Here is a 24,637-nt window from a genome sequence, read left to right as displayed (position 1 = left end):
ACATAGAACATTAATCATTATTAAGAAGAAAAAATCAAAAAGAAAGTGTTGCACATGTCAGAATTAGTCATGCAGCAACACCTTTGATATTACATAAAATTCTCTTCTCAGAAAGAATATAACAGAACTAGAAAAAGTACAAAAAGGACAAATTAGGAATATGATACAGCTTCTGTGGGAAAAGCATTTAAATTGACCAAGACTTTTCAGCTTGGGAAAGAAATCAGTAAGGGAACTGAGGCCTGTAAAATCATGACTGGCATGAAACAGGTGAAGAGAAATGTTTATCTGCTAACTCTCAAATAAAAGACCTAAGGGACATCCAGGAATATGATCAGGCCTCAAGTTTAACCCAATAATTACAATGTCACTCAACAAAAGTAAATTATGAAACTAATCAATACAAAGTTTTTAAGATGCCAAAATTATATATTTAACAAAACAACAGGAAAAGTCATAAAAGAGAGATGCAGTAACAGGCAGACACAACACACAGGAGATTATCTCCATTTCAAGAACTTTATACATTGCAGGTTTCTTTACACTAGGAAATAACAGGAGAGATATTGAAATAAAGCCTTGCTGAGTTTCTCCCTGTTCTCGTAGTCTTTCCCAAAGCACCTGGAACAGGGCACTTAATGCTCATTTTAAACTTCCAGGGTAAGGCACAGATCCAGTTCCCTACTACCACAGACACTGCAGTTTATTTTCCCATACTCGGGGAAATCACACAGACAACCCATCCAGCACGTAAGGAGTGAGTCTTACCTTTGGGAAATTAACTGTCTAAATCATGTCCCCTCAGATGAAAAGAACTCTTCATGTGAATTGAATGTGGTTGTTTTTTTTCTTGTGACATGGGTGAAAATTCAAAATGGGTAGAAATAGATATGTCTAGGTGAAACACTGCTTCCACTTAACTGAATTTCTTTTTCTTCAACTTAGGAAACATCAGCATTGATATTTTCATTATCAGCATCTTATACTGACTATAAAGTTATGAAATGTTTCTATGGTCACAACTATGGAAATATTTGTGACATGAACCTTCCTTTTCCAGACAAACACACCGTCATTTCAACTTTCTCCTGTCCCCAGAGTTTTCATTCCATGGGAAGTTTTGGCTTTTCATTCTGATTTGGAACAGCACAAGGTTTGCAAATGTTGCAATTCCCAGAAATTCCGTTGTCCTAACAACTTGTTCCTCATCGTTGACTGGCTATGAAACGCCAGTGCGTTTGTCTGGAAAAGGAAGGTTTGTGTCACTTACGAACATTCATCTCATAGATATCTTTATTCATCCAACTGCTAATCCTTAGTGATCCCACTGAGATCTCTCCCTCAGCAGGAAGCTAAGAGTGGCAGTGAGCTCACTTAGATTTTCTGATCCATGGAAGCTGGATCCAGCAATTCTCGCATCCCACACCCAAACTATTGATCTAAAACAACAAACCACTTTAATCACACAAGTGCTTCTTGGCAAGCACAAATTACAAAAGAGGAATAACAATTATCCAAACAAAGAAACAGGAATGGTTGTTCTCATTAAGGGCTTCCCTTGAATTTTACTCAGCAGCAATAAGAAGCAGGGTTGTCCAGGGCAGATTGTGTTCAATGTGTGATTACAAGTAAACAGGAGCCCTTGAAGGTTAAGATCTTAAGGCACCTTGTTTTTTTGTTTCTTTAAGGAGAAGCTACTGCAATGCAGGAAAGCCATGTTCAGTCTCTGAAGAGCCATGCACTTCCATATCTCGGTGAGGACTTTTTCTTTATACTGTACTTTTACTATGCCTAGCACAACAGGGTTCTGGGATCCTTCTCAGAGGAACCTGGGTATTACTGTCCTACAATAAATAATTGTAAGCATTCAAAACTTGTTCTTCTTGAAGGTTGGACTGTGATTTGGATAAGAATAGAGTAAGATTTAAGACAAACCTCTCCAAAAAGTCTGCTATAAAACATACTTTGTCAGGTAAATATAACATTGGGAAGTTGTGGGTTGTTGGTTTTTTTTTTAAATAAGTCTCAGTGGGACCTAAGACCTACCTTTCTCTAATTCAGTGTCATCCATGAGCTTCATGAACATGTGGACCATCTCACTGCACATCTTTTACAAATAGAACATGATCCATGATCCTGAGGTAGGAATGATATGTCACTTTATACTGCGATGCACTTACAGAGACCCATGCAGCTATGGGGGGGGAGGGGGGAGGGGACAGCTTTCTCTGTGTGACATACGGGAAAAGGAGGTCTTAAAGATCTTGCTCCAACTTTCATTTTATAATTGACGATTCTTTCTCCCCTGCAAAAACCACTTTCCATGCAGGTTTCAAAATTGGTTTTGCAGGTATTCATATAAGTATCATATAAGTTTTTATCTCTCCTTTTCCTATCTTCCAAGTCAGAAGTCTAGTTCAATGTCCAAGAGGGGACTTAGAAGACCAGAAAGTTTCTGTTTTCAGTCATCTGGGTTTCGCTGTGAGAAAACACCTCCGCTTAATGCCTTGTCTTAAGAGTTTGTCTGTTCTTTCTTAACACTCATCTGTTTTGCTGACAGAGTTAGGCCCATGGAAACCAGCTCTTTACCTACTAGGTTGAAAAGTTCATCCTGTTCTACTTTTTAATAGAACAACAAAACTTTCCTGTAAACTCAGCTCCCAGAATCCATTACAAGTCTAGTGTAGCTGGCTCTGACCAAATGTTGGCACCATTTTAATAAACCACAAATTTTGACAAGTTTTTTCCTTCTTCTCTGTTAGCATTCAATACATCTTTTCCTCCAGGCATACCACGCAGGTAGCATAAATCTCCTGCCACAAGCATGAGTCTCTAAAGCAACAAGATTTACCTTTGACAGAATCTCATGCATGAGACCATCTTTACAGCAGATCTATTGTGTCCTATGCAGCCCATGTGCTGAAAAAGCATTTCACCTTTCACTTTTTTTCATAATATTCCTTTAGCTATATTTTTCCTTAACAGGGACAGCTTTGTCTATACGCACTTAAACTCTTCAGTCACTTTACCGTGTAAGCCACAGAATAGATTTCCTTCCAGGAATTGAAAGAAAAGTAACTGAGAACCTAATCAGCTATTACCTCCTGAAAACAGCGACACAGATCTAATGGAATTTAAATGAAATTTAAAATATTTTTCATAACTGAAAAAAATAACTAAATCTCTCTTCAAAAGATTTGAGGCTCGTGCTAAGATGCAGCATTAGCTTTCCAAACATAACATACCACCATGCAGTGTTTCTGATCATGCTCAGACTAGAACAAGCACAACTTAATCTTTTATTTGAGTTCATTAAACAAAAGCGTTCAATGCAGCTTGAAAAGTCTTATTCATCACCATAGCTCCATAGCATCAGAAGGAAAAGGTGGCTGTTGAAAAATCATAGCAGAGAAAATCCTTCCAGCTAAAACAGAAGCCACATAGGGAGTTTTGTCAGAAGGTTACTCCTGATGGAAAGGAGACATTTCCTGAATATTATTTTGAAGGTTGCCTTAAAATCAATCTGAACAGATGTCTTTGTGTTTTGCTAAAAGGCACATAGATGAACTAGTGTCTCTCTTACTACTGACCAGAGCTGGATGGCATTGGTCTTTATGGAAAACCGTCAAAATTTCTGAGAGGTTTTCTTTGCAAAGAAAATCACAAATAGTGAGGGGTCCACTTAGGTCAACTTCTTTCTGGCCAAGCAGTGTTGACAGCTGCTCCAGCTCCACCACAGCACAGACTCCGGCCACAGAAAGGCACATGAAAGCCACCAACAGAGACCACGCTGACAGGGAACTCACAACTTTCACATTTTACCTTTGTTCCCCAAACAAATCCCTTCTGAAAAAGACAGTTAACGTTTGCTGTTACATCTGTAAAATGGTGTTAAAGGTGATCTTCCTCACAGGGAAAGTTGTGATGAAACTTACTGGCAAATGTAGGTCCCAAAAACCATTGGTTTCCTTAAGAACAGACTCAGAACCAGAGTAATTCTCAAGCTGGGGCACGGTCTTACAGATAATACTGTAAGCAGCAATACAAGCACAGGAGTTCCCTCACGTCTCCCATCCCACTCCCAGCCTTCTGCTTCCTCCCCAGCACAGCAGTGCACCACCCAGTTGTGCTGTGAGCCAGACTGGGGAACTTACCTAGCTTCAAAACAAAGAGCCCCCCCCTTTTCTCCCTCCACCCCCCACCTTTTAAAGCCAGTTCAATTCCATGATCTGGTCACCAGACCCACAAACAGCTGCGCCTTCATAACTCCTTACGTCAGCACTGCCGCTGAACTCCCCGCATGTTGTTATCTATAAAGTGTTGGGTTTGTGTTTGTTTTTTGTTTTGGGGTTTTGTTTTTTGGGTTTTTTTTAAAGAAACATCATTATGCTGCCTTTGAGAAACTGGAGAAGGCTAATGGCAGGAAGGGTGGGTATCCCCCTCTCTCTGGAAGGAAAATGAGAAGGAAATGCTCAGCAGTTACCAGGTCTCTGAATCTTTCTTCAAGAGAGCCTTTCTGCTCAGCCCTGAAGAGTCGAGCATCTGGAATATCTAGATATCTACAATATCCTAGAAGCCCTTAGGTATCTCAGATATGTTCAGAGAAGAAAAAAAAAAAAAAAAAGGAAAAAAAAAGCACCTACAAACTTCTTTTCATGACATAAAAAATAAAGCCTGCCTAATAATTCATGCAAATAACCCTAATGAGCAAGGAATTATTCCTGTGTGCAAAGTAAGCCAACAGGAGCTGAAATCTATCACCTTTTATGAATTAAAAGCTTATTACTGTTTATTGACATGCTGCACGTGCATTTTGGAGGGTCTCATTAATTCTTCATAATAATCTGTTTTCAATTAAAATTAAATGGCTGTGATGGGACGTGAATGCAAGCTCCACATGGCACTTTTTGCAGCAAACCACCCCAGTACAAACTTCCTGATACAGCAGATGTGGCTGCCCGTCTCTTGGCAGTGATGCATGCCAAACAGCTGTTTGCTCACGAGAACCAGGAGAGCTCAGTTTTCCTTAGAGAGATGTTTGGTAGCTTGGTGTGCATTTATACTGCTAAATAACTTACATTTCTTTGTTGCACTGGGACCAGTTTCTGTCACACGCAAGAGCGTTACACACCAGGAGAGAGAAGAGGCATTTTTGCCTGAATCTCTTCTTCCCCCTCACTTCTGCATTCCCTTCTTCACCTTCCTCCAGAGGAGAGAGCAACTTCAGAGCCAAGGAGCTCAGTTTCCACTAGAGAAAAACATTAGCAACTTGCAATGAAAACTGAAGAGATGTAACTACTCGTGGACTTTTTTGGATTAGGAAAACAGAAACCCTGATTTAGTACCAGGAATATGCCTTTATCTGAAAAACAGCCAGGGAGGGAAGAGGCTTTTAAACTATCTTTTGGCAACAGCTCATACTAGGCCCCAGCATGCCTATCTATGGCTAATGGAGATAGTCGCTGTTGCAGCAATAATTTCAGAGCATAAAGCAGCGTCAGTAATTCTCCTGCAATTTTAATTTAAGGCCCCTTCACTGCAGGCATGCTGAGCACTGGCTTCTCCATGGACTATGCGTTAATGTTAGGAAAGGGGGAGATAGATTTTAAATTCATCTTACTTTGCATTGCAGCACTGTATATGTAGAAAGTACAGTTTATTGTGCCTCGCTCAGAGCTTTGCAGGCAACGTTGCACAAGGCAAATATACGTAACCCCCCTGGCCGGGGATAATCAACCAAGGATCTCCTCTTGAGTTTGCTGAGCAAAGCCTGGCATCCCTTCCACTGGCACCAGCAGGTCAGTGCTCTTGCTCACATTGTCCCACTTTGGTAACAACTGGAGAAACAGGCCAGGTTAGACCTTTCCTGCAGGTTTCCCTACCTGACTGACATGCCTAATGCTGCAGTTGACAGGACAGCTCTTCATCCCATCCCCTTACAATTCTGGCTCCTGACGCTGGCTCTGGCTTTGGAGTTTGACTCCTGATGCTGATCATGGCTCTTGATTCCTTGTTTCAGTTCACCTGGACGCTCTCGGTAAGTTACAGTGATCAACTGAACAGGGAATGGAGCAAATAACGGTCAGTGCAGAATACAGAAGATAACTGAGTAAGATGAGGGAGACCAATATTGCGACCACTAGTAGAGCACAAAGAAGAGATTAATATAACGATCACCATAAGCAATAAAGGACAAGAAACTCAACTTCTTGCCAGCACAAAGAGATGATCTGGACAAACAGTAGGAAACGCGTCACTGCAGCTGTGGCTGTGAGAGTAAAGGAAGTCAAGGAGAAAATTGCAGCAATCAAAACAGAGGACAGTTAGAGGCCATATGGGTGTACTTGGGTATCACAGACCAAGTGGGAAATCCAGATTTCATAGGTGTTGCGTTGCATCACAGGAAGAATTATGCAATTATCAAGGGGGACAGAGGGAACATAATGAGAATTTTGGGGAAACGTCATTAACCACACATGCTTTCTGTTAAGTTCTGCTCAAAACTTTACCTCTACTTCCCCTAAATTATTTTGTGCTTATCTTAGAGGAGCAGAACCAAAAAAAAATCCAAGTAGAATATGATTGAAAGTCAAAGAAATCAAGAATGACAAAGCAACAGACGCCTTAGAACTTTCTCAATCAGCGTATGTCTGCTGTGTTAACTGATTGCTCAGGGTTATTTATTCCCATGTTATTTAGGATAAGGCTTACGGATTCACAGACTGGTAGGGGTTGGAAAGCACCTCTAGAGATCATCTAGTCCAACCCCCCTGCTAAAGCAGGATCACTAAGACCATGTTGCACAGGATGGCATCCAGGCAGGTTTTTAATATCTCCAGAGACAGAGACTCTGCAACCTCTCTGGGCAGCCTGTTCCAGAGCTCGGTCACCCTCAAAGTGAAGAAGTTTTTCCTCATACGCAGATGGAACTTCCTGTGTTCCAGTTTGTGCCCATTGCCCCTTGTCCTGTCACAGGACACCACAGAGAAGAGCCTGGCCCCTTCCTCTTAACATCTGCCCTTTAGATATTTATAAGCATTAATAAGATCCCAGATTACCTATGTATTTCTCCTCTCACAAAGCCCACACAGCACTTAGGTGCCTCCTGCCTACCATGATCTCTGAGAAAATCAATTCCCAACCTTCTCAGCTAAGTCCCTCAGAAACCCCACAGCCCCCCAAAACATCTTTGCCAGCTCCTTCTCACTATTTTCTGCATAAAAGCATGAGACCAAAGCTATTCTTCCTGTACAGCGTTAGCCACATTGTTTGCTCTGAACGTTCTTCCATTTACTTAGGCTTCACGTTCAGGAGCCTCATGTCTCTCTTCCGTGTATATTTTTAGGAAATCTGACTTCTGATATAGCTGACCTACTTCTCAGCTATGTCTCTGGATTATACCTGGGATGTGTCAGCACTGCTAGAGGCACGTCAGCAAAGTCCAAAAGAAGGAGACAAATTGCACTTGGAGACAGACAACTATCTGCACCACGTGTAATACACATTATTATCTATTACGCATGGCTATGTTAGATATATTATGCACAGCTAACATTTTCCACTTCCCTCTCTTTAATAATGAAAATGTCTGTAACACAGCTCTGCTCTAATCTCCTCCCCTTTCTATTTGGTAGCATCTGGAATAAGCGATGATCAGCCTTTTTCCCCCTGGCCAGGAGAAGCAGCAGTCAGTGCTATGTCCTCCCTTTACACTCTTTTCTAACCCTCCCCAGCTGCTACCAAACCAGTGGGGGAGGGAAACTTTCACACTCAAACCCAGAAAGCACTTCATAGAGAAAAAAAAAATTAGGTTGCTAAGGAACCATAAAGATAAACTCAAACCTACAAAATCCAGGAAAGACAAAGGAGTTCACATGCTCTTTTCTCACACACACACACTACTCTCAGTGCTCAGTCTGTCACATTATACTAGCATAGAGTTAAGGCTGTGATTATACATGCCCAGGACTGACTCCCAAAAACGTGGGAATCCCAGGAACCTAGCACATGCCACTCAACAATATCTACCTCTCTTCCTACTTTTTTTTTTTTAAATTACATCACACATAAAAAGAGCCAAATAAACTTATAGTGCAGGCAGACTATAAATTCTATGTTTATCATTAGTTATCTATAATGACAGTAGCCTAATTAACAGTAGCAATGAAGATGCTGGCAACACAGCTGGACAACATCAGCATACAAACCGAGGGCCCAGAGAAGGCACAAATCATACCCTCCCTGCTGCTGCCATCCTGCCAGCTAGACTAAAGACAGCACGGGCTCAACTGCTGATCTGCAGCTCCACCTCCGTTTTACCACACAGGCACAGCCGCAGGAGCCACGCTTTGCCCAGGGGGATTTTCTTGAAAGCAAATTTATTACTATGCTCAAGCCATAAATAAAGCTATCTCCAGTGCGTTGGGAGGTAAGAAGATGAAAGCCAGAGGAAAGGGGTGAACATGCCAGTTATGCCTTGCCCGTGCCATGCAGACCCTGGGGCCACATTTACGTTGTTTTCAGAGCCTAGTGAACTCTGGAAGCAAGGGGCAATCGAGGCAAGGCAAGCTCCTTTCACCAGCTGCCCTTCGAGCACCGCATGTTCTGTTCCCCATGCACACAGCTATGTTGCAGCACCTGACATTTCCTCACACTTTAAAAGACTCTGGGAAGTAAAGAACATGCCACTGGAAAGGTTATATATTTAGCCCTCCTATCTCCATTTACCTTGAGTTAAATCAGATACTCAGTATGTAGCAATTGCCTGCCGTGCAGAGGTGCAGTTGTACGTGCATATATCCTAAAATCACATAAGTCAGCAGCCTTGCGGCTTAATGCTTCACAGCAAGGCTGAAACTTCTCTGAAAGAAATAGGGTGAACTCAGTTGCTAATTTGGCTTCATCCTATCTCGTCATACAGAGGTATGTCTGTGCCCTGAAAACAGATTCCAAGCTTTAAAAGCCCTTTCTTTTTCACACTACAAGTTTTATCAAACCAGCACAGCAAGAACATCATGTGCAGCATTTTCACGGCCACAGTTACAGCTCAGCTCTCATGTAAGGAGAGCAAAGCTGCTCAACAGCTTCCATGCAGGATGCAGAAAAGTGAAAATAACAAACCACCTATTTCTAATGTGACACTTCAGCTGATTAACACCAACAAAACTAACAATAAAGTATGGAAAACGTAACTAGAATGAGCAAGCTTGCCATGTTCATGATAAAGCATGTACACTTTTATCATAATTATGCTAAAGGACAGAGTAATAGCTTCCAAAGAGACAACGAGAACAACAAAAGCAAGTTTTTTTCAGTATGTTCCAAAACATAGAACACCACACCAAAGTCTCACTAAGCTCTCGAACTCTTATCCCCTTTACCCAAGTCTTTAACTGAGCCTTCACTAACTTACGAGCACAAACTTCGGAGGAAAGGAAGGTAAGAAGAAAAGACTTGTACCTTTCATGGGTTGCTTCACATACTTCCATTCTGGGCACAAATCAAGCATCAAAGATTGAAATTCAAACTGTAAAGGTTTCATTTATGCCTAAAGCAAACATCAGGTACTTTGCTACCATGGTGATGAACACAGTAAAAACACCTTAATCACTCCCGGTTCTGCAAGTGTAAAGTAGGGCTTGGTGCAATAGTTAAAAGCGTAGTGTGGCTTCAGACACATATCATGAGTTCACGCTTTAGAAAACAGTTTATTGAGTATTGCAGCTGTGCAAAACCTAAAATACATAAACAATAAATGAATAGAGAAGTTGTGTTGTGTATATTACACATATATCGGTCCTGTGCAGAATTGAGAAGTTGATTGATGAAGGGTTCGCGACGCAATAGCCTTACAACCGTTTGGGAAATGAGCCATCTGCTTGACTAGCATATGTTTGCTAACACCAAGAGAATAAATACTCAGCTTTGGAAAACTAAGCAAGTTATATCACATTTTTTATTTTAAATAACCAAGTTCCATGTTAAAGCTCAATACTCCCATGTTCCCTTTAAAAGGACAAACCATTAAAAAGATTCTTTTATAAAACTAAAGCTAACAGCAGCTGAATCGTTTATGTCCAACATTTATATTGCAATATATATACCAAATTTGAAGGTACAAAGAGTTTTCAAAGCTGTTCCAGATTATGAAGCTGATTTTGACTTTTTGGGACTAACTCCACCATCTTCAGCTGACTTCTCTGCTGGCCTCTTTTTTAACCCTTTCATTTTCCGTGTCTGCAGTTTACCAAGATCTTGCTTCTGCATATGGATTCGACCATAAGTTGTACCGAACACATCATGGGAGATATTCTTTTTCTTCTTAGGCTGTAAGGGAAGAACATTAGTATTTCTGAGTAGAGTGTGCCAGGAGCTCTGGTGAGAATCAAGTGCATAAAAGCGAGGCTGTATACATTGTTCAGAGCTTAGAGATTAAGATTTGGTCTGTGTGTTCTATATTCTTCCAGAGGAGTTTGTATGCCAACTGATCACCACAAAAGTGCTGTGGCCCCATAAATCTCAGTTGCTTTATATGAAAGTAAGCTTTAGCTGAATGTACAATAGAGCTTTTGCTCTTCTTCACAGATAGATCTGGAAGTAATATACTTTCCAAAGTATGTACCTTCAGGGCTTTCGGTTGTTTTAAAGACAGCTTATAAAGGTCATCTGAAGCCAAATGTGTCCTCCTCATAACTAGGTCTAATGAAGGTCCCATCTCTTCCAGTTCAATCCTTGGTATTTTACAGCCAGATTTCTTTAGAAGCACCCTTGAAGGAAAAAACAATCAAACACATTGTCCTCTGTGATAGAGATTTATCCGTCTTCCTAAAGGGTAGGTTTAATCCTATAGTTCAGAAGACTATTAAAAACAATTGCTGCTGCTACCTCTATTATTGAGAAAGATGTCTGTCAGTAACAATTTATAACACATTAAATCTGTCTCATCACAATTTGAATACAGCCAAAATAAAACCTGGCTAATGTAACTTTTTGGGTTTTTAATGAGACCATTACCATCAGTATTACTGTTAAAACTCAGTCCCAGTACCTTGAAAGCCATATCACTCCTCAAATTCAAAATAGCACCCTGGGTATTAATAGTCATGAAAAACATTTACTATCATTTACAGCAAAATAATCTGAGCGCTGAGAAAGTTTTTTGTTTGTTTTGAAGAATGACACAGACAAAACTGATTTTTTTTATAAGAGAAATCAAAATTGCACGGAGCACAAGCTATGAATGCTTACAGCCTGCTAACTTACCCTGCATTATGCTGGAACAACTCTACACATGACATCTTTTAAATGCAACAAACTATTGCTCAAGTCAGTTCAATTACACAACTAGGGGCTAAATTTGGGGAAATTTGACAAGCATACCAAAAAGTAAATAAATAGATAAAACACATACTCACTTATAGCTTCGCATGTAAATTTTCCCATCTACAGCTGTGAAATGCAAAACATACTCTAAACCAGCCAGACGAATACTGGGCACGCTAGGACCTCTGAAGAAATCTGAAAGCACAGTTGAAAAAGAATAAATGCCAGGTTTCTTGGCTGAAAACCAAACCAACAGATGACTGTAACAAATTTGTTTTTTTCATAATGGACCCACATCATACCACTGATGTGAATTCCTTGCCTACACAGATATTTTTATTGCATCTAACTAAGCAAGGCTGTACAGGGGATGGCTCTAGAAAAGCCGAATCTGTATGTTTAATGGGAATCTCACAAAATAACCGCTACTTAAAACTGCGGCCCTGCCAAAACACAAGAGAGAAACTTCACATTCCCCGTGTTAGCTCCTGCTCTGATGAAACCATCCGTGTGTAGAAATCCTGACAGGAAAACAGTGACTTCCCAGGGATAATTTCGTAGCAATATACACGTTGCTTAAGAATAAGTGCACAGAGAAGAGCAAATATACTTTCAGAGCAGTAACTTAGTTTTATTAAGCTAATTGCGATCATTGCATTGCCTATTCTTCTAAATAGTTAACTCTAAAGTCAGAAAAATGAAATGTATCTTATGTTTAGGCCAGTTCATGCCCAGCTAAACACAGATCAATATAGTGAGGCCATTAGTTTACATATCTCTTTAAAGACATCATTCAACGAACTGATACTTAAGATTCTTAATCAGAACCAGATTTGGATGACTAGAAAGAAAGATCAAAACCAGTACAAAACAGATCGAGACTGTATCTTGTCTACTCTTACCTACATTTTCTCTCACTGACTTGGGGAAAAGATTTAGATATATAATTTCTTTCCTACCTCCCCCACAACAAGGCAGTTCTGTCCTTCAGGTAATGCAGCGTTCGTCATTACAATTAATGTTTTCTCTATTTAACAAGCAACACATAACTCTAAAAATATGACACTTGAAATACTTGCTTAGTTTGCAAAGAGAACACTGAAATACAGGTTAAATACAAGATGAGCCATCTGTAAGTGAGATTTTTATATCAGGCTATGAAAAAAAATATCGTGCAATCACAGAGCTTGCAATAAGCACAACAATCTGTCCAACATACGCAGAGGGTGGAGAAAGAATGTGACCTTGACTGAGGGAACAAGGTGTGCTAATAAACACGACAGGGCAATGCTGAAACACAGGAGAACTGCTAACAGATGCAAAACACATCAGTCTTTTCCGTTCTGTCGCATTTTCAGATCCCTCGGCTAGTTGTCTTTCCTCCACCACCTTTTTCAAGAGTATCAGCGTTGTAGTGACATCCAAAACAAAGTCTTGCTGGCAGATATCAGCTGGAGTCTAGCCAGGAAATTTCCTTGGTCGGTTAAATACTCTCTCCTCCTCTTGTGGGTTGAGCTTGTAGTTAGAGGAAAAGTTGCAAGTAAAATATTTTGTTTGCTTCTGGCATGTATTTTCCCTTCAACCAGTTCTCTGCAGGTACACAAACTTACATTTACAGTGGTTTTATTGGCAACATCTCCCGTTCATATTTTCCTGTGGCATCATACATCTTTTTACCCACAGGATGATCTTTTCCAACAAATGCAGGTGGTCAGGAATTTGTGTTTCCTGGCAATGCTGAACAGCTGCAGAAACCTCACACTTCAGTGTACCCAGAGAGTTGAAGGGGTTTTTTTAATGTACTCTTAATTTACAACTCTTGCTTCGGTTGGACTAGAGACTTGCTTTCTCCTTTCTTTCCATTCCTAGTTCTTTCTCTCCCTTGACTTCAACATGTTTCCAGAACTCGTAATTTACTTTTTCCTGCAGAGGGCTTCACAGGACCTTTCCATTTCCAGATCAAATTCCTAAATTATTTTGGAACATGAGTCTATACACTTTTTTTGGTATCAATTCGTATCCAAAAGCTGGTAACACTGTAACCTATGTAGCTATGGTTAGCATTAGCAGAGTTCAAACTCTATCCCAGACATTTCCCAGCCATCCCCTTTCTTGGCCAGAGAGGAACCCACAAATCTTGAGACACTCAAAAAAAGCCTATATGAAGAACAAGTTGATGGTCAATCTAAAATTGTAGAGGTCTCCTGGAAACCAACATTTTAGAAAGAGTATAAGCAAGTCACATAGGACCTAGCCATTTTTAGGATGAAATGGGTGCGCAATAACAGAAGAACAGAAGTAGCAAGCAGGCAGTAAGAGATGAAAAATTTTATAAATACAAGCATAAGAAGTTATTCGAATTTCATGAACTGCACGCCAGGGACTTACATCATAAATGAATTCCTACCCTACCACATCAGTAGGCAACGAAAACCAAAAGAGAAAGAATGAGATATCTTTGTCTTCCAGGTCTCTAAAGAAAAACGCAGCTGTCATTTATTTCTCCTAAATAACTTCTTCCACTTCACAATTTAAGCACACTATAGGGGTTTGGTTACCATGAAGACAATAATTCACACTTGCCTTTAATTTTACAAAGAAACTGCTGTAAGATGATATTCCAAACATGCATAAACCCTTTTGATACCACAAAAGCCAGTGAAAGCTTGGTTGTTCACCAGCATCACTGGCATCACATTGCTTTGGCAACAAGCAGCTGTTAGCTGCCTAATATTCCCTCTGGGGTCCCAACACTACTGCTACAGTAACAAAACATTTGCTGCTGTTGTCATAAAGACATTTTCTATCTTTCTTAGCAATAGAGTGGCAGCTTAAAAGCACTATCTTTTGCAGGAACAGAAAGAATCAGTTCTTCCCTGTCAGTTAAGAGGAGTTTTGAAGCAGGTGAAATTATTACCCAAATGATTTTAACTGGTTAGCAATACCTGCAAGCCTTTACACTCCTTAACCTTTTCCTTTGTCTATTGTTTTGCATCTAGGTATTTCATAGAAGTCAGCAGAACATTAAAACCAGGAGTACTTGTTGTACATTCAAGAAGAAAGATTGGGTGTCGATTTGAGTACATTTGACTGCAGAGTAATTAAAGGCCAATAAATAGGAGAGGAGAAAGGGCAGATGAACATCAAAAGAAATAGGACAGGAAAGACTAGTTAGTTATTTGGCAACTATCTAACAACGCATGTCTTCCATTTAAGGTATCAAGTCGTTTGATCATGGGGTGCATGAGCACATCTGGATGTGCACACCAACAGTGTGCAGATGCCTGAATAAGATACACTTCAGAAAACAACGCACCTGCTTCCTGCAGTGTAAATATTCACTTACAGTGACACAAACATGCAGCATTAAAACTCACCTTCTCTGTATTCAATGTTTACCCACCTTGTAAAGTTTATAAGCACAATTACTACCCTTTCATCTATCCCCAAGAACCAGTCAGTTGTATTGAGAGGATGCAAATTTTCTCCTCTCCTGCTTCCTTTTCTGTCTCATTCAAGACAAAAACATCTTGCTTTAAGGAATTATAATACTAAGGGGAAAAAAATAATAATTCATTTTTAAGGTCTGTTTCTAAAGAGCAATCATTTATTTGTTTGCCTAGAAAAAAGAGCCCAACCAGTATTTAGTTTGTATGAAAGGGAGATTTTGTAAAGCTGTATGAATTGATACAACCCAAGAATGGAACTGAAAGAACAAAACTGTTCTTATTGGGCCAGTTTCAGTATTTTACCAGAGCTTAAAAAAAACGTAATCTACTTTTAGGAAACCTACTAAAAAGAAAAAACACACCACCCTACTTACTAGATCTAGTTCCACCAAGCAAAAGGCATTTTTTAAGTGTCAAGAGATAGTACCATATGACTTCCATGTCCCAAAAAGCTACCGCAAGTATAATCATTTTTGTAGATCCCCAGAAAAAAAACACAATGTGCTTATCTTCCAGAGCCTCCAACCTTGAGATAGGAAAAAACTTTATGCCAGTTTGTTTACTAAGCTCCAATCCTGCCTTGAAGTTATGACATAGCTATTATCTACAGATGATTTTTACTGCACAGGTTCTTTCCAAGTACTCTAATCAATGGCACTTGTCAGAATTGATGAAATTTCCAACAGAAAATGCTTTCATTTCATTTCATTTCAACACAAGCTCAATTATACTGATTTGACTTTGTAAGCAAAGTCATCCCACTTTCTGAACTTAATCCACTGATTTCAAATTAGATACTTCAAAAATATTATTTGGTTAGAAAAGTGACAATCGACTACAAGGTAAAGACTTTTCGAAAATGCCAGAATTTTCCCACAATCAAAATAATGAATTTTAGTGTGTGCTGGTTTAGGCTGAGTTATAACACAGCGTTAATGTTCTTCATAGTAGCCATTATGGGGCTGTGTTTTGGATTTGTGCTGAAAACAGTGTTGATAACTCAGGGATGTTGTAGTCACTGCTGAGCCAAGGCCTTTGCTGCTTCTCACCCCACCCCATCAGCGAGGAGGCTGGGGGTGCACAAGGAGTTGGGAAGGGGCACAGCTGGGACAGCTGACCCCAACTGACCACAGGGATATTACATGCCATATGATGTCATGCTCAGCATATAAAGCTGGGGGAAGAACAAGAAAGGGGGGGATGTTTGGAGAGATGGCGTTTGTCTTCCCAAGTCACCGTTACACATGACGGAGCCCTGCTTTCCTGGAGATGGCTGAACACCTGCCTGCCCAAGGGAAGTGGGGAATGAATTCCTTGTCTTGCTTTGCTTTACCTATTAAACTGTCTGTATCTCAACCCACGAGTTTTCTCACTTCCACTCTTCCAATTCTCTCCCTCATTCGTCTATGGGGGGAGTGAACGAGTGGCTGTGTGGGGCTTAGCTGCTGGCTGGAGTTAAACCATGATGTAGTGACCACAAAGTTTCAACTTCAGAGTCTTTCAGGCTAGTCTTTTTTCCCCCCTTTCTAACAGCCATAATGATTAGTTAACTTTAATTTCATGTGACACGAAACTTCTGAGTGCCTGTTCTTGTTTTCTTTCCATGCTGAACATAAGCAAACATTTATTGACAAACCAGCATCTCCCCACAGATCATATTACTACAGATTTATGCAATCCTACTGCTCAAGCAATCAAAATACTGACCAATAAGAAGGCTCTTCAGTCTTCTGTATTCTTCATTTACATCAAACACGTCCCCAGCAAATATCAACATAGGTTTTGTTCCTTCAGGACATTTACTGTTCTACGGAATAAGAATTTTAGAACAAAAATTCAGACTGTGTTAAGGGAACGTATTATTGATTTAATAGGTGGTTAGCCATTCAACATGGAATGAAAAATTGTTGTGACCTGTGATCAACATGGACAGTACAGATACATTTTTTTCATTGACCAACACTGTATGTATGGAAGGACTATGTTTTTAAAAGGGTGAATTGTATTACTCTTTGTGCTTCATTAAAAGAAGAGAGAATCTTTACTCTGAAATATAAAAGATAACACCTTCTGGTGAAAATGAATGAATTTGCAACTACTAACATGAAAACTAATTTTAGAGGCAAACAAATCTACTGTACTTCTTACACTGGAGAGTACATGGAAAAGGCTACAAGAATAGTTTAGTTCATCACCTAATTTTAATTCTGGCCAACAAATACATTTAGTTAACTATAATTTCTCTGTTATAAACAGTGTTATGAAGATAACACTCTATAATTTGACTTCAACAGGAAGATTCACCTTTATGAAACGTAATTTCTTCACTATCTCTCTAGACTGCCCTGCCAATTTATATACTGTGATGAGAATAAGGACCATGAAAATTCGTTATTTTTGCAGTGTATGAACTGCTTGATACAAAAGTACACGCATATGAAATATGTTCTAGTTTTGCCAAAATGAGCCTAACATAGTCATAAGAGGTGAATTTTCTCTGGGTTTAAATAATCAAGATTTAGCTCCCTGTCTGAATGAAGTATAGTTCTCTGGCAAACTGGCATTTATGTGCTACTGAAAGCTAAAGCAAGTTTCAGAATCATCTCAGCAGAGTGACCCTCTTTGGTTAGAATTTGAGAAAAGGACTTTCACTTTTCAAAGCATGCATCAATTTGTATAGGAACCTATCATGAACAGAACCTGATTAAGGAATTTTGTAAATGTAACTCTTCAATGAAAAAGGAAAATATTAGGAATAAACCAAGTCTAAAAAAAGAATTTGCAATGAAAGTTGCAAGCTTGCTTAAAATAAAATAAAAAGCAGAGCATAAAAATAACATTCTGGGGTACACAAATTAGCAATCGTCATATACTGCATGAAAGACTTTTTTAAACAACTCTGTCCTTACTTCAAAGCGCAGAAAAAGCCAATGCACCAAAAAAAAAAATCCACCAGTAGATGTCACTGAAATACTGAATTAGCGATTCCTTACCTTGACGTCTTTTAGGGATACAAACTTCTCAATGCCTAGCTCAATCATGTCTAGGACATGGTAGTCAAACATACGACCTGTGAAAGTAAAAAGAGAAAATCCAACTATTTAAATATTCATTGTAAACTAGACCTTTCATCCAGATAAAAACTCAAATGAGACATATTACCTATTATCAGGTTGTTAGGTCTCTTCTTGTTATGAGAGCCAAACAGAAACAGAGAACAATCTGATTTCTTGGAAAAAAATTCCTACAATTGAAGAAAAGAACAAGATTCATGAGTTCCAGTTTGAAGTGTTATGTTTGGTGAAGGTATATGTCACAAACACGAGTTTAGGAGCTTCCTGATGAGAAGAGCAACTGCACTTACCAGAAGAGTTTTGAGCATGTCCAGGTCCACATAAACTAAATTTGACAGCTGGATTCAAGGTTGCAATTGAAATCAAGATTCATTTCTTTTTTTTTTATTTCCCACTGCAGTCTTAAAGATCAAGCCAGGCAGTTTTTTTCTTGCCATTTTATCTGTAACACCCTTTTTCATAATTCCTCATGATTTGTTTTTACATAAGGTACCTTCAACCACTTCTCCTTGCCTGAATAGTAAGTATTTGCAAGTTGGCTGCAGTTATAATGCCTCATTTTAGTTCCAAAATACTCTCCAAACCTCTGAAGAGCCACTTTTGCAACCTCTTTGCAGGCCAAATACACATATTTAACTGAAATTGCTTGTTTTTCTGACTGTTCTTGATGGAAAGCTGGAACAGAACTCTCAGCTGATGCATGTGTTTGCATGTGATACTGTGCTGGGCTTTTCTTCCTCTACTCAGACACAAGGAAGTAATAGAAAACTATGACCCCTCCATTTAACTATTTTAGCCTATGAATACACCAAACTGAAAACAAGTTGTTCATGAGCTATGGCACTTTAGAGGACTGACTTTTAGAAAACGAAAATAAAATGCTTTATTCCTCCTTTCCTATCAAGCACTGTTACTTATAATAGCATTACAGACTCCTACATTTGCCTGTCAGTTTACAGAAACACGCATTTAAGGTAAAGACAAATTCCTCACAACATGACAGCTCTGTCTTGCAGCCGGAGGAAAAATATGCCTACTGATGCCATAAATCAAGACATAGCTCCACCTTCAACTTATCCAAACTCTCTATAAACTTTGTTTCTTGTCTAGTTCCTCACAGAGTAATAGCAAATTATCCTCCAATAAAGTTCTTCATGACTTTAAGGCTGTAAAATGTCACAAGAGAAGACATGGTTTATACTTACCAATGATGTTTGATCCTCAAAAGGCCTAGTAATATTTTTCCTGAGGGGGAAAAAAAAAATTAAAAAACCCAGGCCCAAATAAGCACTTCTAATTAGTTCTCTAGTAACATTAATTCTGCATTCTACTGGAAACTCCAGCAGTAGAGGTTCAGTTTTAGTTCAAGCCATAAGCCATATTACTACTGCCAGGAGTTCCTTAGTGCCATTTTAAGTACTTTCCTCCACGCTCCCTGTCTCCTGAGGCCAGACTTCCAGAGCACCACCAATGACACTTCATAAACAACTGCCTTTGCCTGTCCATCCAATGTTAAATTTAGCTATTACAATTAATGTCTCTGCACCACATCCATGCAGATACCACGTTCCCATTCTATGCAAGAGGTATCTAACATTATAATTGAAACTCAAATTTATAAGAAATTCAGATGTAAGAACTCCAGCCTGCCCTGCTGATGCAGAACCTCACTAGCTGTTTCCACAGATCAGTCAGAGAAGCCAACTGTTCAAGTTTGCTGAATCCTGCTCCATAACACTTGGCACAGAACCAGGTTCAACACCAACACTGATCACCTGTAGCTTGTTTCCAGTCCCCTGAAATTTGTGATGAATCTGTCACCTTCTGCAACCCTTTCCGTTGTTCAAGCCCCCACGCTAGCCAGCATCTCTATTCATGCTTTGAAATTACCAAATGCTGTCTTGTCAGAAGACTCAAAGATGTCAAAACGAGACCACTTACTTTTTATACAGTACAGCAAAAGGCTTCTTCACAGCATACTGCAAAAGACAAAGTTAAACCCGTGTTATCTCTAACACACTTAAGTGCACAGCACTGTTTTTTCTAAAACCCTACAACTTACATGATCACATGAAATAGAGTAATTGTGCAAATCAGTCTAGAAGGCAGCACCTCAAAAGACCTGCTCACAATAATACCCTTCAAGTTGGTAGCCATCTTGGTTGCCAATTAATTGCAGAAGGACTTATTTCTAGAAACTAAAAAATAACAAAATAACTGAGAAACAGCTGAAATCAAAGCCATGCAATGAAATCTCTCTGCTTCCAGGGGCATGATGAAAAACAGGGAGTGAACAACCACCTGATTACCATCAGCATAAGATGGTAAGAAAACGACAAAGCAAGGAGAGAAAAGAGTGCAGAAATAGCTATAATATTTTCAGGTATGGACTTAGGAGACAGGATTGGTAAGTTCTAGTTTTAGGAGAGGTTGAAAGCTCCATATCAATGTGCACAAGCAGTTTACAGGATTCTGGGATATGACTTCAGCTGAGTGAGCCAATCCCAGTTCTGCACCTAATCCTCTTGTTTTCAAATGGACTTGCAACACTTCACCTTATATACTAGGCAATCGTGGAAAAAATAATAGCAAAGAGAATAAGCTCAAAACTTCTGGCAAAGAAGAAACAGAAAGAAAACAATCTCCATCGGGGTGGGGGGGTAATGACACCTTTGGAGTACTGGTCAACCTCAGACCTGGGGAATGGGAGAGTACAAAAATATTGATCTTGCAGCAGAGAATATGCAAAATGTAAGAAAGAGACAGAAGAAGGTACTCTTGGTGTAGCACAAAAAGTTATATAATTAGAGGTTGCATACTATATCCGACAACTTACAATGTCTTTAAGCACTTCAGTCACTGTTAAGTTTGCATTTCCTCCTTTTATGAGCATAGCATTTTTTGTATTTTCTTTAAGTTTGGGTTCTCTCTTCTCAAGAAATCTTTTTGCTCTCTTAGTTTTAGGCTTTCTGTAACAATAAATTAACAGTTATAAAACAGTATTAGCAACAACACCCGACACCGCAGAGAACAGTAAAACAAAACAGGAATTGGAACAAGCTGTGTTCAAGTAACTTCAGTCACTCCGACTAACCCCAACCTGCAGAATTACAACCAGTGCCAAAACCCCAGTCTCAGATGAGCGCGTTTTACTGCTACTCCTCTTCCTCTCTGTCCCCCTAAGCCAGCAAAAGTGATTTTAGAGCCTTGGACTTTTCAGCTTCTGCTAATTTAGAGCGTAAACTATACCAGGATTCCCACAGAGTGCTGGCAGGCTGAAAGCTTCCCCTCACACCAGCTCCCTCCCCGAGTCGGAGAGTCGCACAGGAGAAGAAAGCCAAGTTCCTCAAAGACCATCAGTGGATCCAAAAGCAAAGCTCAAGCACAGCGTATCTGTTGGCATGAACCAGAGCGCAGCACCGTGCGCTGTTCAGGTGAAATACACCGGCCGCAGCAGGGGCGCGCAACTTCGATAAATTAATAACTACGTGGCTTAAGAACTACACTTCTCTGCTAGATTAATGTAAAGCTTTTAATATCTTCTCCGTGCAGCACTATATTTATTTTCTTCTAAACCGAACAAAAACCCGCACACAGGTACTTCTAACTATAGATGAAGATAGTTCTTTCAAGTGTACAGAAACAGATAAATTCAACACCAGCCGGTCACCACGGCTCCTTTAAGTTACAACTGAGTAAAGGCTGCCTTGCCACCGATAACAAGACGGCAGCGCTCCGTTCTCCTCCTTCCCGCACGTCTGCCATAGGCTCGCCCTCCCCAGCCCGCACAGCCGCCCCCCGGGGAAGCCGCCCCCCTCACCGGCCATCCCGCAGCTCTCATGCCCCCCTGCCACACTCACACCACCCGGTCCAGCGCGTCCATCGCTGCCGAGCCGCCTCACGTGCGCGCCCCGCCACCGTCAGGCAACATCATCCGGTACATCACATCCGTCGCGGGAAAAGGGCGCCGGCAAGGCGGGCGCCAGGAAGCGCTCGGGTTCGGGCAGTGAGCATGCGCGGGGCAAGCTCCGCCCCCAAGGGCCACGCGTTGGGGTGCCGTCACCTGTGAGGGCGTTTTGCTTTCCTTGCCGGGCGTTGTTGGTGTGCGCGTCAGGTGCGGGCGGCGCTACGCACTTCTCCGGCGTTTGAAGTAACTCTTCCCGTTTAGGGACACGCAGCGGGCGTTGCTGTGCTCCTGCACCTTTCGTATTTGAGTTACACGCTGCTTTCCCACACATAAATGACGAGTCCCTGCTCAGTAGTGGGTGCAAATTAATTAATACACAAATAATGATGCAGTTACCCAACTGTAGATAAGCGCAGCAGTAGCTGATCAACTTGTCTCTGACTTAGCCTTTTTGCTTACCCTCCTCTCATCCCTGGTGTGCTGGGAAGCACATTATCACTGAGTTGTACAGCTAAAACATGCCAGTTTGAGCCCAAGTTCCCCCCAAATTTACTTACCTGGAAAGACCGATGCAATTATGACTGGGGAACACGGCCTTATACATAATAAAAACCAAATGCCAAAGATGTATTTCTGCCAAAAATCCTTAATGTTTGGTAACATCACTTTTAAACTGGTGGAGGCCGTTAGTCAGTTGGTCAGAGTTGTTCTAATTTCTTCAGGTTGTTGCATTTGTTCCCCAAGTTCGTGTTTGATTGTGACTTTGTAGCCAAAAAGACAGGCCTGTAACGAAGGCCTGCTTATGTTATACATAATAAGAAAATGTAGCCAAGAAGAAAGGCCTGTAATGAAGGCCTGCTTGTATTATATGTGATAAGAAACTATTCATTATTACTTTAGGTAGAAGGCTAACAATTCTTAGAATGAGCACCTGCTACACATCATGAGAAAAAGGAGGAGCTACAAGACACTTCAAGGTCCTTATGTACATACTTTGCAGAAAGGGAGGACATTAATTGCCTCCAGCAACATCCTTATCTTTCTGAGGCGTATAGCAAACAATTACCAACACTGAAATACTGAGAAACTAGGGGAAAGGTAATTTGGGCCAGGGTCCCCACGACCACCGACCCATAAGCCCCCTACCCAAATTATACCACCTACTCAAAAGATAGAGGCGGAGAACAGAACTGAGCATGCGTTCTAGTTTGCATACTAAGCGAAGAAATATGAACCAATTATTGGAACGGGGAGTGTACCACTTTGTAATCTTTGTAACATTTGTGTATAAATATGACAAGAGAACCAGCATTAGGTGTGCCTGATTTGAGGAACTATCCTCCTGACACCCAGCGCTGCAATAAAGGAAATGCCTGCTTCTTAATGCTAAATTAGTGTTAAGGAGTTTTCTTTCATTCCCGAATTTCGGTGACAACTTGAAAACTGAAGGTACAAGAAAGCCAAAATACCCAGCGAGATCTGAAGACCTAAACCAGAAAAATATCCCCTGTCTGCCTACATCTAATTCTGACTATACCCATCTCCTGGCCTTCCTGTAAGCTAAACACTTCACGTGGTACGCTTAGCTTCCGTAAGTCAGGTGTCTCTGAATCTTCTCCAAAGATTCTTCTCCCTGCACACCAATTTTGAACTGTACTTGAACTAACCAACTTGTTGGGTGTTTTTTGGGTGAAATCAGTAAAGCTGCAGAATTTGCTATCAGCAGGACTGGAATCAGGGAAAAAGATGGGTAAAGAGTATGGTTGCAAAAATTAGGGCTAATAATAGTAGAAACAAAAGTTTGAGCAGTAGAAATAACATTTAAAATCTAAAGCCCATTATTACAAAGGTGATCACAGTTTATGACATACATAGGCTGAGCAGTGTCCCTCAAACCTGAAACACAGACACTACTAGCAGGTGAAAGATCCAGATTGTCATGCCACTTGCTCACACGGCCCCGCTGGTGGGACGGGGAGGAGAATCCCCAGCCAGCCCCCTTTTTATGCTAAGCATAACATCAGACGGTATGGAACACCCCTTTGGCTAGTTTGGGTCAGTTATCCCGGCTATGTCCTCTCCCAGCTTCTTGTGAAAATTAACTCTATCCCAGCTGAAAACCAGGACACATGCCCAGGCTGGCGGTGTACAGAACATGTTCCCTCTTCTTCCTCACCTTCCTCTCCCTGCCTCCCCTTCCTCCATGATTCAAGTTCCTTCTACACAAAAAAACTGAACAGTGGGATTGATGGCTTGAAACTCGCACTGTTTTGATGATTTATCCTTACCGATCCTGTGCTGTGAACAATGCTGGCAGTGAGCTTCTCCTCTTATCGTTACTAATTAATTACATAATCATGCTGGAATTAATTAGGCTTTCCCATCCTCACAGCATTGTTGCAGTAAACTATTTTGAGGGAGGCAGAGAAAGACAGGAAAGAAGAAAGGTCAGGAAAAAAATGTTTTCTGTTTAAAAAAATGCTGTGCTTTTAAAAACGTTATCATGAATGCACCACATACTCAACTTTTATAGGAAATACTATGTGACAATATAAATGATGAAGCAGTATGTAATAACCCACAGACTAGCTAGGGACCACAATGCACTCATATGTATCAGTCTGGGAACCATTGATGCACTGTTCCAGGATCTTAGGCATAAAAACGTTCAGAGAAATGCCAGAGGAGATCAGAGCCAAGAAGTTACTGGGGGGGGAATGACAACGACTTCCTTTTGTATCACACACATTATATAGAAAAATATAGGAAACCAGGGAAGGGAAAGTGACAGATGCCTCATTAAGACCTAGATTTCAGTTGCTGACTAGTCCACGGGGCCTTTCAAGTCTTGACAAAGCCCTGAGCAACTTGGCCTGAATTCAGTG

General features: G+C 40.5%; 1 protein-coding gene and 2 long non-coding RNA genes across 4 annotated transcripts in view; 1 reads left to right on the top strand and 2 right to left on the bottom strand.

Moving 5' to 3' along the window:
• LOC142600976 (uncharacterized) overlaps positions 1 to 16,131 on the top strand; it is a 29,541-nt gene extending 13,410 nt beyond the window's left edge. Inside the window, exons 2-5 of one of the 2 annotated variants that reach the window (XR_012834504.1) lie at positions 1,689 to 1,754; positions 2,062 to 2,141; positions 5,908 to 6,037; positions 14,539 to 16,131. This is a non-coding gene — a long non-coding RNA (uncharacterized LOC142600976). Of the gene's footprint in view, positions 1 to 1,688; positions 1,755 to 2,061; positions 2,142 to 5,632; positions 5,799 to 5,907; positions 6,038 to 14,321 lie in introns of those variants that run through there. The other variant, XR_012834505.1, reaches the window with a different exon arrangement.
• LOC142600977 (uncharacterized) overlaps positions 1 to 24,637 on the bottom strand; it is a 523,379-nt gene that overhangs the window by 357,532 nt on the left and 141,210 nt on the right. The window lies entirely within an intron of this gene.
• RPF2 (ribosome production factor 2 homolog) lies at positions 9,937 to 21,840 on the bottom strand. Its single transcript, XM_075747901.1, has 10 exons — positions 21,706 to 21,840; positions 20,682 to 20,814; positions 19,787 to 19,824; positions 19,051 to 19,090; positions 17,934 to 18,015; positions 17,765 to 17,841; positions 16,479 to 16,578; positions 11,415 to 11,517; positions 10,622 to 10,766; positions 9,937 to 10,326 (listed from the first exon to the last, which is right to left on the bottom strand). Exons 1-10 carry the CDS (start codon positions 21,726 to 21,728, stop codon positions 10,144 to 10,146), a joined length of 924 nt encoding a protein of 307 aa, XP_075604016.1. The 5' UTR covers positions 21,729 to 21,840; the 3' UTR covers positions 9,937 to 10,143.

This window comes from Balearica regulorum, chromosome 3, assembly GCF_011004875.1.
Source record: "Balearica regulorum gibbericeps isolate bBalReg1 chromosome 3, bBalReg1.pri, whole genome shotgun sequence".
Classification (NCBI taxonomy): domain Eukaryota; kingdom Metazoa; phylum Chordata; class Aves; order Gruiformes; family Gruidae; genus Balearica; species Balearica regulorum.
This window is presented reverse-complemented; position numbering and strand designations above follow the sequence as displayed.